General features: G+C 42.0%; 1 protein-coding gene across 1 annotated transcript; it reads right to left on the reverse strand.

The window, feature by feature from the left end:
- Positions 1-275: 275 nt before the first annotated feature.
- Positions 276-13,847, reverse strand: LOC117510398 (somatomedin-B and thrombospondin type-1 domain-containing protein). Its single transcript, XM_034170101.1, has 6 exons — positions 13,612-13,847; positions 13,011-13,525; positions 4,570-4,764; positions 4,395-4,473; positions 1,865-2,041; positions 276-789 (listed from the first exon to the last, which is right to left on the reverse strand). The coding sequence occupies exons 2-6, from the start codon at positions 13,231-13,233 to the stop codon at positions 672-674; spliced, it is 792 nt and encodes a 263-aa protein (XP_034025992.1). The 5' UTR covers positions 13,234-13,525; positions 13,612-13,847; the 3' UTR covers positions 276-671.
- Positions 13,848-15,191: the final 1,344 nt, after the last annotated feature.

Consider the following 15,191-nt stretch of genomic DNA (forward strand, 5'->3'; position numbering starts at 1 on the left):
TTCAGTCTTTTTGAATCATTATTAACAGAAAAAATGTTACTGCTTTTTTTTTTTTGCCTTAAGATCAACGTATTTCAAACTTTTGCTTCAAAACCATTCTTAACTACTGACGTCACTTTCTATTTTTTTGTCACAGGGATGATGTTTTGTTTGTTTGTGAGTAATGTGTTAATTCCATACAAATGCATGTGACTGAGGTTATGCAAAATAAAGTAATTAACAAAAACAGTTGCAACATTGTTGTAATAAAGTATGCTCATTACACAGAGGAAAACAACAGGAGGATGGAAGTTCAGTGACCTCGGTCAGAAAAGAATTAATTACGTTTTGAGGGTCTGAACCTTTAGTCTCTTGCAGGATTTCAAGAAGCAGCATTTGGACATACAGAGATCTATGTGCACGTGTGTTGGACAGATTTTAAGTTTTAAAAAGACCAAAGTTTAAAAGCTGTTCTACCAGTTTTTGAGGTAATAATTGTTGACCATTGTTAACCCACGAGAATAGTGTTCATGTTCAAAGGTGTAGCATCTTTATCGTAATTGCGCTGCACCAAGTCTTATGTGGCTGCTGAGTCGAGGCGTTTAATCTGATCAGTAGTTACTGCACTCTCTTTCACTGATGAGCAGCGCTCGTCTGAACTGACGTTAGCTGTGGTGTGCCGAAGCTGTGCCTCAGATGAAGGTGAAGCTGTGTTGTGGTGGACAGTTGCACCGTTGGGTTTTTGGGATCTTCCTCCAGGTTCCTCTGCATCGAGGGTTTCCCACTGCCTGCCAGTGCAGCACTGCATCTCTGCAACACAGGCACAGCCCAGATCTCTGCGGTTAATGATAATGAAAGAACTGTTGCACAACACTTTTTCTACTGCCTTGTTACCACGACGGTAACCTTACTAATAACTTTACCAACTCTGTAGCTGCCTCCCTGTTTGGTAACATCGCCTAGGAATACAGGTTTCAAACTTTCCCTCAACACCCATCATGGCCCACGGGCAGAGCATGTTATACATGCAGGTTGTACTGCATTTCTCGCTAACTGTGTAAAATGGGACATTCCAGACATTGTTTAGAAGAATAGTGCACTTCGAATAAAATGTTGACTGGAGAGGGGAACCATAGAGAATTGCAGGAAATGATCGGCTGCTCAGCCAGAATGATTTCAGATTTTTTAAAAATGCAACCAAAACCAGAAAGATGTGGAAGAAAATGGAAAACCACCATTAAAATTAATTGAAGAATAGCCAGAATGGAATACCTGTTCAAAGATGCCAGATGTTGGTTGACTCCATGCAACACGGATGTGAAGCAGTTCTGAGAAAGAGTGGTTATACAACTAAATTTTAGTTGAGAGAAGCTTAATCTTCAGGCATTTTTTTTCAGTTTATACAGCAAATGTTTGAGTTGGTAAAGAGAAATGCAGACTGCTATTATTTTGAACAGCCAAATATTCATTTTTTTCTTCACTTTCTGTAAAGTAATAAAGTTGCTAAAGTCTTGTTAATGTTTTGATTTAGAATATAATGTGCAGTGTTCCCAATGCATTTGCGTGCATGGAACAAAAAGCTATTATAAGGATTTTCAGCTTTACTGACTTTTAAACACGGTGCTATTATTTTAAAAACTACATGCATAAGAAATTTTGTTTTATAGGCTGGGAATAATTTGACCAAATCAGTTCCATTTTTGGGGGTGGCGGGAGGAGACTAACTGTTTTAATGCCATTTTGGTAATTTTTTTTTCTTTTTTCTTAATTACACTTGAATTTGATGCCAATACTGGAGATGAACTGGATGTAAAGTCCTGTATTTGTTCTTTTCAGTTGCCCAATGTTAAGTATCATGATGCCAGAGTGCAGAAATGGTTCCTACATGTCTGACTGTTGACCATCTCCTTGACAGCCGCCGCTGTTGTTTCTGATGGCCGGTGGCTCACAGGACACACACACTTTGAAGCCTTCTGTTATGTAGCGCATCCAGTGCGTGTGGGGTCGGTTCTCCACTGTACAGTGAGGCGTCCGTGACTCCACTGTGAATTCCACACAGAACCTGAGGATAAGGCATTACAAACCCGTAATATCAACTCTTAAACATTTCTGCTTCTGAATTTAAAATACTTCAACGTAAAAGTAATTATAAATAAATAGATAATAACATCCCTGTGTATGAAGACATTAAAGGGTACTGTAGTCTGACACTTGATCCCTGTGGCCTTCACCGAAATGATTGACCTGTGACTGACAATGACGGGGCTTTTCTAGAACCCACCTTTATGGGGCTGAAGATACCAGACATTGATTATTTGACGTTGCAGAAACAGCCAGTGGAGCACCCTCAGTTTTAGCGCTGTCCAGTGTAGTAATGGCACTAAATTTTTGAAACATATCCCTCTACACTTTTTATGGGTACATCTGCGGAAACAGGCCACAGTATCAATTTGAAAAATTTACCTCCCTAGAACATAAACTATATTTTCACCATAGTGGAGTTCCTACACTAATTTCCCCGCTAGGCTAATGGATTCCATGGCCTGCTGTACAGTCCTAATGTTACACACACACCCCCCTGTAGGACTCTGTCAGAGGGCTCCGTCAGAGCGCTCTTATCCTGTAATTGATGGCAATGAGTGTCGGTATTATTGCCTGCTTTCATCCATCTGTGGCTTTGCCTCAATTTTTGCATAATCCTGCTATATGACAGTCAAGCAATGCTGAAAATGTAACCTTGGTGGGAATAATAACACAAGCAAGTACCTACTTTCTAATAATTTGTGTGCAAGTGTGGCGGCACGGTGGCGTAGTGGTTAGCACTGTTGAATCACAGCAGGGAGGTTGTGTGGGATTGATTCCCACCTGGGGCCTTTCTGTGTGGAGTCTGCATGTTCTCCCCATGTCTGAGTGGGTGCTTCTCCCACTTCCAGAGACATGATGCAGGTTATGTGAATTCACGCTTTGAATTGACCATAGACGTGCATGTGTTTGTGTATAAGTGTCCTGTCCAGGGTGAAGCCCTGCCTTTCACCCAGTGGGTGATAGGCTCCAGGTCCCCCATTACCATTAACTGGGAAAAAAACAGATACAGAAAAAGAATGTAAGTCCCTTCGGCTGCACCCTTGTTTTCACTTGAGTTCGACACAGCAGATTCACCTTGGATCTGCATGTTGAATTGGCAGAGGTTTTACGCTGGATGCCTTCCTGACACAACTCCACATTACATGGAGAAATGTGGCAGGGGTGGGGTTTGAGCCGGGAACCTTCAACACTGAAACCAAGTGCACTAACCACCTGAATGAATGTGTCCAAATATTGCAAAATGTTCAACCCTGCAGCAGTCTTGGAAGTTAGGTCTGTTTTAGTTTACTGCAGATGTTGCACATAATATATGGTCCCTGCAGAAATATCTATATATTAAAAGCCAAGTGGCCTCTGTCTATGCATGTGTGTTGAATGTGTGTGGCTTTGATCACGGAGAAGCTGGGGAGAGCTGACATTTGCTGTTTGATATGCTTGTGTATTTTGGGTCAAGGATGAACGCCACCAAAATGGAACATTGATTGGACTAAAAATTTCTGGAGAAACTACATATATTAGCTAACAACAGTGAACAATGGATGTTGATAATTCTGGATTCACACACAATTCCAGCAGGGGGCGGTAAATCATCCCTTTTTTTTCTTTTTTTTTTTACCAGATTAGTCCCATTGATGAAATTTTGTGAGCATTTAGATAAATTCTCAAGAACCAAGTATTGATGCAAACTTCAAGTGCAAGTAGGTATTTTGACAGTGGAGAATATGTGGCCTTGGTGGAGGTATGTGTCCTGATTTCTTTCATATGATGTCGTTGTCAGCAGTCATTAGAGAGCTCAGAGGCTTGATTACTAATAATGTTTTAATATGACTGAGGTTGTAAAGAAGTGATCCAGCGCTTAGTAACTATAGACTTTGAAGTTGATTCAGAAATAGCCCATCCTTTAAAAAAAGGGGGGGGGGGGAATTACTGGTGGGGGGGAACAAATCATGAAAACGGGGTCATAAGTGGACAAAAATTTGGACGTCTTCATGCAGTGTAGCGTTGACAAGCCCCTTATGAAAATGTACGGATGATAAAGCTGTGAGCTCTTCACTGTCATACAACCCTTTGTGTGTGTGCTTTTCATGTCAGCCTTTAATAAAGTGGATTTAATTTCAAAGTGTTGTGGTTAGTCTCTCAGCGTGCTTAGATTTAATTGTCAGTAAATAGATGGCCGTCCAGGTGAGCAAACATCTACTCCTGGTCGCTCACGCAGGTTTGTTTTTTGCCCTCACCAAAGTTTTAGGTTACACAAATCATCTTAGCCCCTGGCACCATCTCAGTTCTGGATTTTAAAGGTAGTGAGGTCATCTGGTTCATATGAAACCTACCCAGGATCCAGGGGGTTTCCATAGCTGTCATGTTTGGGTCTTCTTTTACCAAATTCCATGCTTGTGATGAGTGCTGGGCCTGAAAGGACAATGCAGCTCTATCAGTTCAGGTTTGGTACATTTAAAAGTTATAAATCATGTTAACGTTGGGGAAATTGGGGCCTTTGTTTGTTACCTGAGTTTTGACCACAATGTGCCCCCTGGTCATCTCTGTACTCTTTGCAGCCGGCTCTTTGTTCCAGGCTGGGGCAGGCCTTCCCGCTGTTACTGGGCTGCCGTTCTATACGGCGAACACGAACCCGAACTGAAGGCTGGCAGGGCTCGGCACAGCCGCTCCAAAAGCTCCACTCGCCCACCGTGCAGTCCTGAGCTAGAGGGCAGCATGATTAGCACACATGGGATCAAATTATGGAAGGACATCTGGCTTAAAACTTCTGCAGACCAAAGTGGACCTGTCTCGGATCCGCTGTGGTGACCCTAAACAGTCGGAGGCCACCAAAAGACAAACAACTGTAACCTCACATGACTGCTACTTTTCGAATTCTTTCCTGGCTAATGCTTTGAGAGCTCACCAAGTAAGGCTTGTATCTCACTGATGCACGACTGGTGGAGAGGAGGCGGACACACAACATTACGCAAAAACAGGTTTGATACTGTGTGTGCTTCTTACCCTGTATACTGCTATACAGTGCTGCTGGAACCTCAATTTCCTTCAGAGAATCTTTCAAAAGGGATCAGTAAAGTTCTATCTAATCTAACCTAAAAAGGCAAAAACATTTTCACGTGGAATCTTACTGAATTGGTCCTCCCGACACGTGTGCGCATAATGGCCGACTGCTGAATGCCATCTAGAGTGGCAGAGAAAATTATGGCCACAAATCTTGAGCAGTCCACACACACGTGAAAGTCAAGCGGCATGGGGCAGTTTTTGACAGTGCAAGGATTTGTGCATGAATACCACGCCGCACTTTCAAGGATGTTGAGTGCCACTGCCATGGCTGAAATGACCACATGCACATACAGTGCTCAGGATGACTGTGGACGATCACAATGTTATTATGTGAAAGAGGCTGTGAAAATTCCACAGACTTTAGGCAAAAAAACTGAAAATAATAATAAAATAAGAAAGAAAGAAAAGTGTGAACAACCAGTCACGGGCTTACGGAATGATGTCCACTGAGCTGCGTCAACTGACATCCTCACAAGACAATGAAAATAAAAACAATAAATCTGGATCGCCTCATCCACACAGGTGAAGTCCGTTGTCTCTGCCACTGGCTGGCAGCATGCAGTCCTCAGAAAAATAAATAAATAAAAAGGAAAAATTCAGTCCATGTGCTCCTCTGTGGCCCAGGGACAACGCGTCAACCATGCACACAGCTGGACTGTGCGTTCACAGCCAGGCTCACATAAAACTGAGTTCCATCAGGTGGCACGGCTCATGGAGGGCAGGACAGGACACATGGGCATCATGATCCTTAGAAGCACTCTGATAAAAATAAAATAAAAGATTGAAGCCACAGTATTGACATGGTCCATCCAGCACACTGTGCGCTTATGAACAGCAGGTGGCCACCAGCCAGCAGCACTTCTGTCCTCAGAAAAATCAATCAATCAATAAATACACTGAATATCTGTTCAGAGTTTAAGTTATCCTGTTAAAAACCAAACACATGAAAACATTGTCTCCTTGAAGATGTAATAAAAAAACTTATCCCAGGTTGATTCAAGTTCATGTGCTGTAGTTTGATGTTAACACTTCTCCATAGGACACCTCAGCTACACACCAATCATGGTTTTGAGCTGGCCAAATATTTTTATAGTGACCGGAGTGCTAAAAAAGTTAAATTATTGGAATTTATTTTAAGGAAATGTATGAATGTTTAACCAAATGACAAGAAAACTGGCTATATTGACTTGACCTGTCTCACAATACCTTTTTGTTGTTGCTGTTTTGTTTGTTTTTAAACCCTGTGACTAACCCTCTGTTTAACAAAAATGTAGCCCGAGAGCTAAACATATTACCGAGATGAGCGACACATTTGTTATCAACCATCATTTCTTTCTCTTTAAGATTACTATCGTCTCTGATCCCGTGATTCTGTACTATAGTAGTTATGGTTGTAGACTTTCGGTTTCGGAATGTGAGCTCAATTTTGGGTAGATCCATAATATTTTGTTTTCAAACAGAAGACACATTTGTCTTTTTGATAAAAAATTCATTAAATGTCAAAGTCACAGGCAAATGTCAAACCTTTTGACCAGTGCTTATTTATAGGGTATATTTATAATGGCGATTTTTATTGTTTAAAGCTGTGCACAAATGCGCCAAATACAACTGTAGCAATGGCTGAGCCCATAACTTTATTTACTCTCGCAACACTGTTCTTTGACACCCCAGAATGGGTGACGAAATGGTTAAGCTCTTTCAAGTCAGAGTCAGAGAATAAAAGTTGATTTAATGTTTCAGTATGGAGATTTGTATTTGAGATCTTCTGTTGTAGTCACAACATTCAGGCATTTTCACTGTCTGTATTTACACGGTCTATACTGAAAATACTCAAGTTACTACCAAAACAGTGGGAAACAAAATGTGCAGAAGTGCTGCATGTTGTCATAATTAACAGATAGACTGAACACTATTATATTACGCTGAATAGATCCTTGTCATTTGATTTGTGGTTTGTATGTCAAGTGATATTTGGCTCTCACTGCGGTATTGTATCACTTCCTGTTCCGGAGCACAGCGGTGTTTTGCTGTATCTGTTAGCTGTTTAATCTGCGCAGTCAGATTGATCTAGTTAACTAGATAACGATTTGTTTCACAGTGTAATCTTCACGTACCTTAACTAAAGCACTCCCTCTGCTGAATCACCTCTAAATTATTTACACATTATTCACTTCGTGTGTTTTTAGGAATTCGCTAGCTTAGCGCAGCTACTAACTCTTAGCCGGTTTAGCATGGCGGCTTCTCCTGTCTCTCCCGCACTTTTCTGCTCTGGGTGTGAAATGTTTAGTTATTCCTCGGCCTCCTTTAGCAGTAATGGTACTTGTAATAAGTGTAGCTTATTCGTAGCTTTGGAGGCCAGGCTGGGCGAATTGGAGACTCGGCTCTGCACCTTGGAAAATCCTACAGCTAGCCAGGCCCCTGTAGTCGGTGCGGACCAAGGTAGCATAGCTGCCGTTAGTTCCCCTCCGGCAGATCCCGAGCAGCCGGGAAAGCAGGCCGACTGCGTGACTGTGAGGAGGAAGCGTAGCCCTAAACAGAAGCCCCGTGTACACCGCCAACCCGTTCACATTTCTAACCGTTTTTCCCCACTCGGCGACACACCCGCCGAGGAACAAACTCTGGTTATTGGCGACTGTTTTGAGAAATGTGAAGTTAGCGACACCAGCAACCATAGTCAATTGTCTTCCGGGGGCCAGAGCAGGCGACATTGAAGGAAATTTGAAACTGCTGGCTAAGGCTAAGCGTAAATTTGGTAAGATTGTAATTCACGTCGGCAGTAATGACACCCGGTTACGCCAATCGGAGGTCACTAAAATTAACATTGAATCGGTGTGTAACTTTGCAAAAACAATGTCGGACTCTGTAGTTTTCTCTGGGCCCCTCCTCAATCGGACCGGGAGTGACATGTTTAGCCGCATGTTCTCCTTGAATTGCTGGCTGTCTGAGTGGTGTCCAAAAAATGAGGTGGGCTTCATAGATAATTGGCAAAGCTTCTGGGGAAAACCTGGTCTTGTTAGGAGAGACGGCATCCATCCCACTTTTGATGGAGCAGCTCTCATTTCTAGAAATCTGGCCAATTTTCTTAAATCCTCCAAACCGTGACTATCCAGGGTTGGGACCAGGAAGCAGAGTTGTAGTCTTACACACCTCTCTGCAGCTTCTCTCCCCCTGCCATCCCCTCATTACCCCATCCCTGTAGAGACGGTGCCTGCTCCCAGACCACCAATAACCAGTAAAAATCTATTTAAGCATAAAAATTCAAAAAGAAAAAATAATATAGCAGCTTCAACTGCACCACAGACTAAAACAGTTAAATGTGGTCTATTAAACATTAGATCTCTCTCTTCTAAGTCCCTGTTAGTAAATGATATAATAATTGATCAACATATTGATTTATTCTGCCTTACAGAAACCTGGTTACAGCAGGATGAATATATTAGTTTAAATGAGTCAACACCCCTGAGTCACACTAACTGCCAGAATGCTCGTAGCACGGGCCGGGGCGGAGGATTAGCAGCAATCTTCCATTCCAGCTTATTAATTAATCAAAAACCCAGACAGAGCTTTAATTCATTTGAAAGCTTGACTCTTAGTCTTGTTCATCCAAATTGGAATTCCCAAAAACCAGTTTTATTTGTTGTTATCTATCGTCCTCCTGGTCGTTACTGTGAGTTTCTCTGTGAATTTTCAGACCTTTTGTCTGACGTAGTGCTTGGCTCAGATAAGATAATTATAGTGGGCGATTTTAACATCCATACAGATGCTGAGAATGACAGCCTCAACACTGTATTTAATCTATTATTAGACTCAATTGGCTTTGCTCAAAATATAAATGAGTCCACCCACCACTTTAATCATATCTTAGATCTTGTTCTGACTTATGGTATGGAAATTGAAGACTTAACGGTATTCCCTGAAAACTCCCTTCTGTCTGATCATTTCTTAATAACATTTACATTTACTCTGATGAACTACCCAACAGTGGGGAATAAGTTTCATTACACTAGAAGTCTTTCAGAAAGCGCTGTAACTAGGTTTAAGGATATGATTCCTTCTTTATGTTCTCTAATGCCATATACCAACACAGGGCAGAGTAGCTACCTAAACTCTGTAAGTGAGATAGAGTATCTCATCAATAGTTTTACATCCTCATTGAAGACAACTTTGGATGCTGTAGCTCCTCTGAAAAAGAGAGCCTTAAATCAGAAGTGCCTGACTCCATGGTATAACTCACAAACTTGCAGCTTAAAGCAGATAACCCGTAAGTTGGAGAGGAAATGGCATCTCACTAATTTAGAAGATCTTCACTTAGCCTGGAAAAAGGGTCTGCTGCTCTATAAAAAAGCCCTCCGTAAAGCTAGGACATCTTACTACTCATCACTAATTGAAGAAAATAAGAACAACCCCAGGTTTCTTTTCAGCACTGTAGCCAGGCTGACAAAGAGTCAGAGCTCTATTGAGCCGAGTATTCCTTTAAGTTTAACTAGTAATGACTTCATGACTTTCTTTGCTAATAAAATTTTAACTATTAGAGAAAAAATTACTCATAACCATCCCAAAGACGTATCGTTATCTTTGGCTGCTTTCAGTGATGCTGGTATTTGGTTAGACTCTTTCTCTCCGATTGTTCTGTCTGAGTTATTTTCATTATTTACTTCCTCCAAACCATCAACATGTCTATTAGACCCCATTCCTACCAGGCTGCTCAAGGAAGCCCTACCATTAATTAATGCTTCGATCTTAAATATAATCAATCTATCTTTGTTAGTTGGCTATGTACCACAGGCTTTTAAGGTGGTAGTAATTAAACCATTACTTAAAAAGCCATCACTTGACCCAGCTATCTTAGCTAATTACAGGCCAATCTCCAACCTTCCTTTTCTCTCAAAAATTCTTGAAAGGGTAGTTGTAAAACAGCTAACTGATCATCTGCAGAGGAATGGTCTATTTCAAGAGTTTCAGTCAGGTTTTAGAATTCATCATAGTACAGAAACAGCATTAGTGAAGGTTACAAATGATATTCTTATGGCCTCAGACAGTGGACTCATTTCTGTGCTTGTTCTGTTAGACCTCAGTGCTGCTTTTGATACTGTTGACCATAAAATTTTATTACAGAGATTAGAGCATGCCATAGGTATTAAAGGCACTGCGCTGCGGTGGTTTGAATCATATTTATCTAATAGATTACAATTTGTTCATGTAAATGGGGAATCTTCTTCACAGACTAAGGTTAATTATGGAGTTCCACAAGGTTCTGTGCTAGGACCAATTTTATTCACTTTATACATGTTTCCCTTAAGCAGTATTATTAGACGGCATTGCTTAAATTTCATTGTTACGCAGATGATACCCAGCTTTATCTATCCATGAAGCCAGAGGACACACACCAATTAGCTAAACTGCAGGATTGTTTTACAGACATAAAGACATGGATGACCTCTAATTTCCTGCTTTTAAACTCAGATAAAACTGAAGTTATTGTACTTGGCCCCACAAATCTTAGAAACATGGTGTCTAACCAGATCCTTACTCTGGATGGCATTACCCTGACCTCTAGTAATACTGTGAGAAATCTTGGAGTCATTTTTGATCAGGATATGTCATTCAATGCGCATATTAAACAAATATGTAGGACTGCTTTTTTGCATTTGCACAATATCTCTAAAATTAGAAAGGTCTTGTCTCAGAGTGATGCTGAAAAACTAATTCATGCATTTATTTCCTCTAGGCTGGACTATTGTAATTCATTATTATCAGGTTGTCCTAAAAGTTCCCTGAAAAGCCTTCAGTTAATTCAAAATGCTGCAGCTAGAGTACTGACAGGGACTGGAAGGAGAGAGCATATGTCACCCGTATTTGCCTCTCTTCATTGGCTTCCTGTTAATTCTAGAATAGAATTTAAAATTCTTCTTCTTACTTATAAGGTTTTGAATAATCAGGTCCCATCTTATCTTAGGGACCTCTTAGTACCATATCACCCCAATAGAGCGCTTCGCTCTCAGACTGCAGGCTTACTTGTAGTTCCTAGGGTTTGTAAGAGTAGAATGGGAGGCAGAGCCTTCAGCTTTCAGGCTCCTCTCCTGTGGAACCACCTCCCAATTCAGATCAGGGAGACAGACACCCTCTCTACTTTTAAGATTAGGCTTAAAACTTTCCTTTTTGCTAAAGCTTATAGTTAGGGCTGGATCAGGTGACCCTGAACCATCCCTTAGTTATGCTGCTATAGACATAGACTGCTGGGGGGTTCCCATGATGCACTGAGTGTTTCTTTCTCTTTTTGCTCTGTAGGCACCACTCTGCATTTAATCATTAGTGATTGATCTCTGCTCCCCTCCACAGCATGTCTTTTTCCTGGTTCTCTCCCTCAGCCCCAACCAGTCCCAGCAGAAGACTGCCCCTCCCTGAGCCTGGTTCTGCTGGAGGTTTCTTCCTGTTAAAAGGGAGTTTTTCCTTCCCACTGTTGCCAGTGCTTGCTCACAGGGGGTCGTTTTGACCGTTGGGGTTTTTCCGTAATTATTGTATGGCCTTGCCTTACAATATAAAGCGCTTTGGGGCAACTGTTTGTTGTGATTTGGCGCTATATAAATAAAATTTATTTGATTTGATTTGATTTGATATGTATCATTCGTCCCATTTGCCATTGTGCTCCATTTAGCATGCAATTTTGGTTCCATTTAGCGTGCAAATTTGGTTCCATATGATTGGTACCATTGCACACTGCAACCACTGCACATGTACGAGTGACGATGGCACTTAGCAGCTTATTGATGCTGCTCATTTTTGTAAAACAAAAGAAAAAACAAATCCAGTATGCCATAAGCCATCTGTAGGCATTTTCAGTATTCGTTGGGACATATCTTGGTAAAGTAGAACGGCTGTCGGATGAAGAGCTTGACAAATTTCTGTCGCACATTTTCACTGGACAGAGAGAGGCAGAAGTACACAAAGATGTTAATGCACGGCATCGGCTACGGACTACATCATTGGGGTTGTTTTTGAACTATTTGACTATTTTGGATTGGATTGGACTGCTATTTAAAATTTGTGTTGGAGTATTTGGAATCTCTTGACGTCAAAGGACCAGTGACACACACCAAAATGTAAGTCCCTTTTCTCTTATTTATAAATTAATAAAATATCACATTTTTAGGTGTTATATAAAACAAATAATGAATGTTTTTCATTTGTTCAATGGTACAAATATTTCATGAGGTGAAAGATGGATTGTTCCATTCAATGCGTCATTGAATGGAACAATGGCAGAAAACTGGTCCATCCCCATCTCTCAAGCAAAACCATCTATCTGCTGCAGACAGGTGGAACATGAATGTCCCTTTGACCTTCTCCCACCCCTGGGGTCCTCAAAACTGAGGCACCTACGTGTTGGATCATGAGAAATTCATGATATGGTATCACTGAATCACAAAGAATGAATGTTTCAAACATGTAAGTTGTGGGTGTTTTGTGAAATTCTTTTATTTTACAACACAGATATTAATTTAGATTAAAGTCAGCATCCATGTGGTCGCTACAGGCGTTTCATCTCTCAGGCAAAATACTCTTAATGTCTTAAGCTAAGCTTCTGTGAAACAGATGATCAGTCACAGCCCTTTGTTTCCAGTGCAAGAATGGATTCTGTTTCAGGCCAGACTCAAAGACCTTATCACATTTTGTGAAAATTGATTAATTAATGATTAAGGCTGTTAATGAGCCAAGAAACTCCATCATGTCACCAAACCCCTCCTACCAGGCCTACGTTTTCAGAGATAGTTATTCTTTGTCTGATAACAAGACTCAAAAGCCAAATCTGTCTCTGGGAAGTGATCAGGCTGACAAACGGTGGTTCTGCGCACACAGTGAGGCAGCGATGTGGAGCGGGACCTCACCTGGACACTCTGTGAAGTACGTGGAGCAGCAGTCCTGGGTCCTAACGCAGGCCTCGTCACAGTAGCACTTCCCAAACACGCGGCCCATCTTCCAGCCAGAAGTCGCACAGCTCAAGTCTCTGCCCCAGCAGCATGTCCCCAAACAGCCAGCACGCACCAAGTGGTCCTTCTCCAAAGAGACAACTATCAGTAACAAACAAGCAAACTCCACAGAGGATCCCATGAGATGGCGAAGCAAGGTCACACGCTGACCCCTGAGTCCACGTTGAGAAACACGCTGTGATTTCTTCACTCTCCTCCTTTGCTGATCAGGTCCTAGTCCTCTTTTGCCATTCTGAGGACCGTGGGAGGAAGACCGTGAGACAACAGTCCCGCCCAGACTGCCACCGGAGCCTTTGTCACCTGAAGTTCCTGCAGACGGTCCTACAGAGCAGAATCTCCCATTCCAGCTCCGATCAGGCTCCCATCCCTCCACTGTGTGCGCACCTCTGTGTTCCTGAGTGAGCACCTCCCTACTGTTGATCACACACAGGAGGCGACAATGAGGACGAGGGAGGGGGGAGCAGCACAGTTTAGAGTATGTCACCTCGTTCTTACCTACCTTATTCTTGTTTCCTTTTCTTTTCAACCCTCTTCTTGCACGTTTCCTCCAACTCTGGTGGCAACGCTGGCTTTCTCTGCCGCCTCAGACCTCCACGTCCCAAACAGAGAGGAAAGAATGTGAGCAGCTGGCACGTCTCCAGGTCATTGTGCCAGGGGGCCACCCTTTCTCACCTCACTCGCTTTTCACATTCTCTGGACCAGAATCCCGAACAAATACAGGATTTTCTCTGTTTCCTGTTGCATTGCTGAGATTTTAATGGACACTGACATTTAATATTTTGTGTTTAATGACAACTGCTCCATCTTCACATCAGAAAGCAACCTGCTATCCACAGCAGCTAGTTGCTCAACTCCTCAATGCTCTGAGGCACCTGTGACCAGAATCATATTGAGAGAATCATGTCACATGTCCAAAATGTCATAGCTTACGTTCCCTCACAGTGCATGTGATCCTCCTCCTCAGAAGTCAGTCACAGACTGCTGGTATTTGAAAACCAATTAATCACCTTTGTGTGATGCAAAAAGTACAACTGAGCCTTGAAATGGGAGGTAATAGGTGTTAATAGTTGGTAAAAGGTGTGTTGTCTGGAAAGTTTTAAATATGTTCAAACAAATTGTGATGTGGGGACCCATCGTGATCCAAAACCATGAACAGTAGGAAGTGTGCAGATATGTGGTCCTGTTTAGCCAAAGGCAGTGCATGTGAGCAATAGGAGCATAGATTGAGCACAAATGGTGGATTGGTGAGGACACATTGTAACCAGAACGACTGTGGGGCAGCATACTTTAGGAACCACCCCATCACCTTCTCTCATATTCCCTCTAGCTCCACTGTCATATACTGGACCTAAACTGGACCACACACACCACATGTCTTACTTTTTAAAATTTACTTTATTACTTTGTTAGTGCCTCTTCAAATAAGTAATTTCAGCTTCACTGTGGATTTAACTGCTCACTTATTTTAATGCAACAACACAGTGTACCCTAAGATTTAAATACACTGCAGATTGCATTATTTGTGAAGCGAGCGGTGGGTGATGTCATTGCAGTGGAGTGAAAATGGCTGAACCAAGCAGAAAGCGCAGTGGTGCGTGTGTGTGTGTGTGTGTGTGCGTGTGCGTGTGCATGTGTGGTGGCTGTGGATGTACCGTCTTTAAGACTGGACTTGGCAGAAATGTGAACTTTTTCCATTGTGAGATCGGGCATTTATTAATAATTTCATAGAATTACTGATTAGCTATTGAGCTTAATAAAACCTGTCACTAAATGGACTATACATTTCTATAGAGCTTTTCCATCTGAAGGACAGGCTCAGTCTTGCCTCAGATACACACTCATTCTCTCTCACAAACATACACACACACTGATGTCAGTGTGCTGCCATACAAGGGACTCAGCTGCACACTAGGATTTAGGACCTTGCCCTTGGGACCTTAGTAATTTTTCCTTGTCTGATGGGAAACTACACCAAGGATTCTCTGCTCTTGATCCCACCACTTTAACCTCACCTCCCCAACTCAAATATCAAACAAGAGCAATCAGAGATTTCTGATGTCCGCCAAGAGTTGACGAGGA

Source organism: Thalassophryne amazonica, chromosome 1, assembly GCF_902500255.1.
Source record: "Thalassophryne amazonica chromosome 1, fThaAma1.1, whole genome shotgun sequence".
Taxonomy (NCBI): Eukaryota; Metazoa; Chordata; class Actinopteri; order Batrachoidiformes; family Batrachoididae; genus Thalassophryne; species Thalassophryne amazonica.

Excerpts from the sequence above, each read along its gene's own strand:
- LOC117510398 (XM_034170101.1), bottom strand. The coding sequence starts at position 13,233 with ATGGGATCCTCTGTGGAGTTTGCTTGTTTGTTACTGATAGTTGTCTCT. Across the intron at positions 4,765-13,010 it reads GTACTTCACAGAGTGTCCAG|CTCAGGACTGCACGGTGGGC; the intron begins GTGAGGTCCCGC and ends GCTGCCCTCTAG. Across the intron at positions 4,474-4,569 it reads ACATTGTGGTCAAAACTCAG|GCCCAGCACTCATCACAAGC; the intron begins GTAACAAACAAA and ends TTGTCCTTTCAG.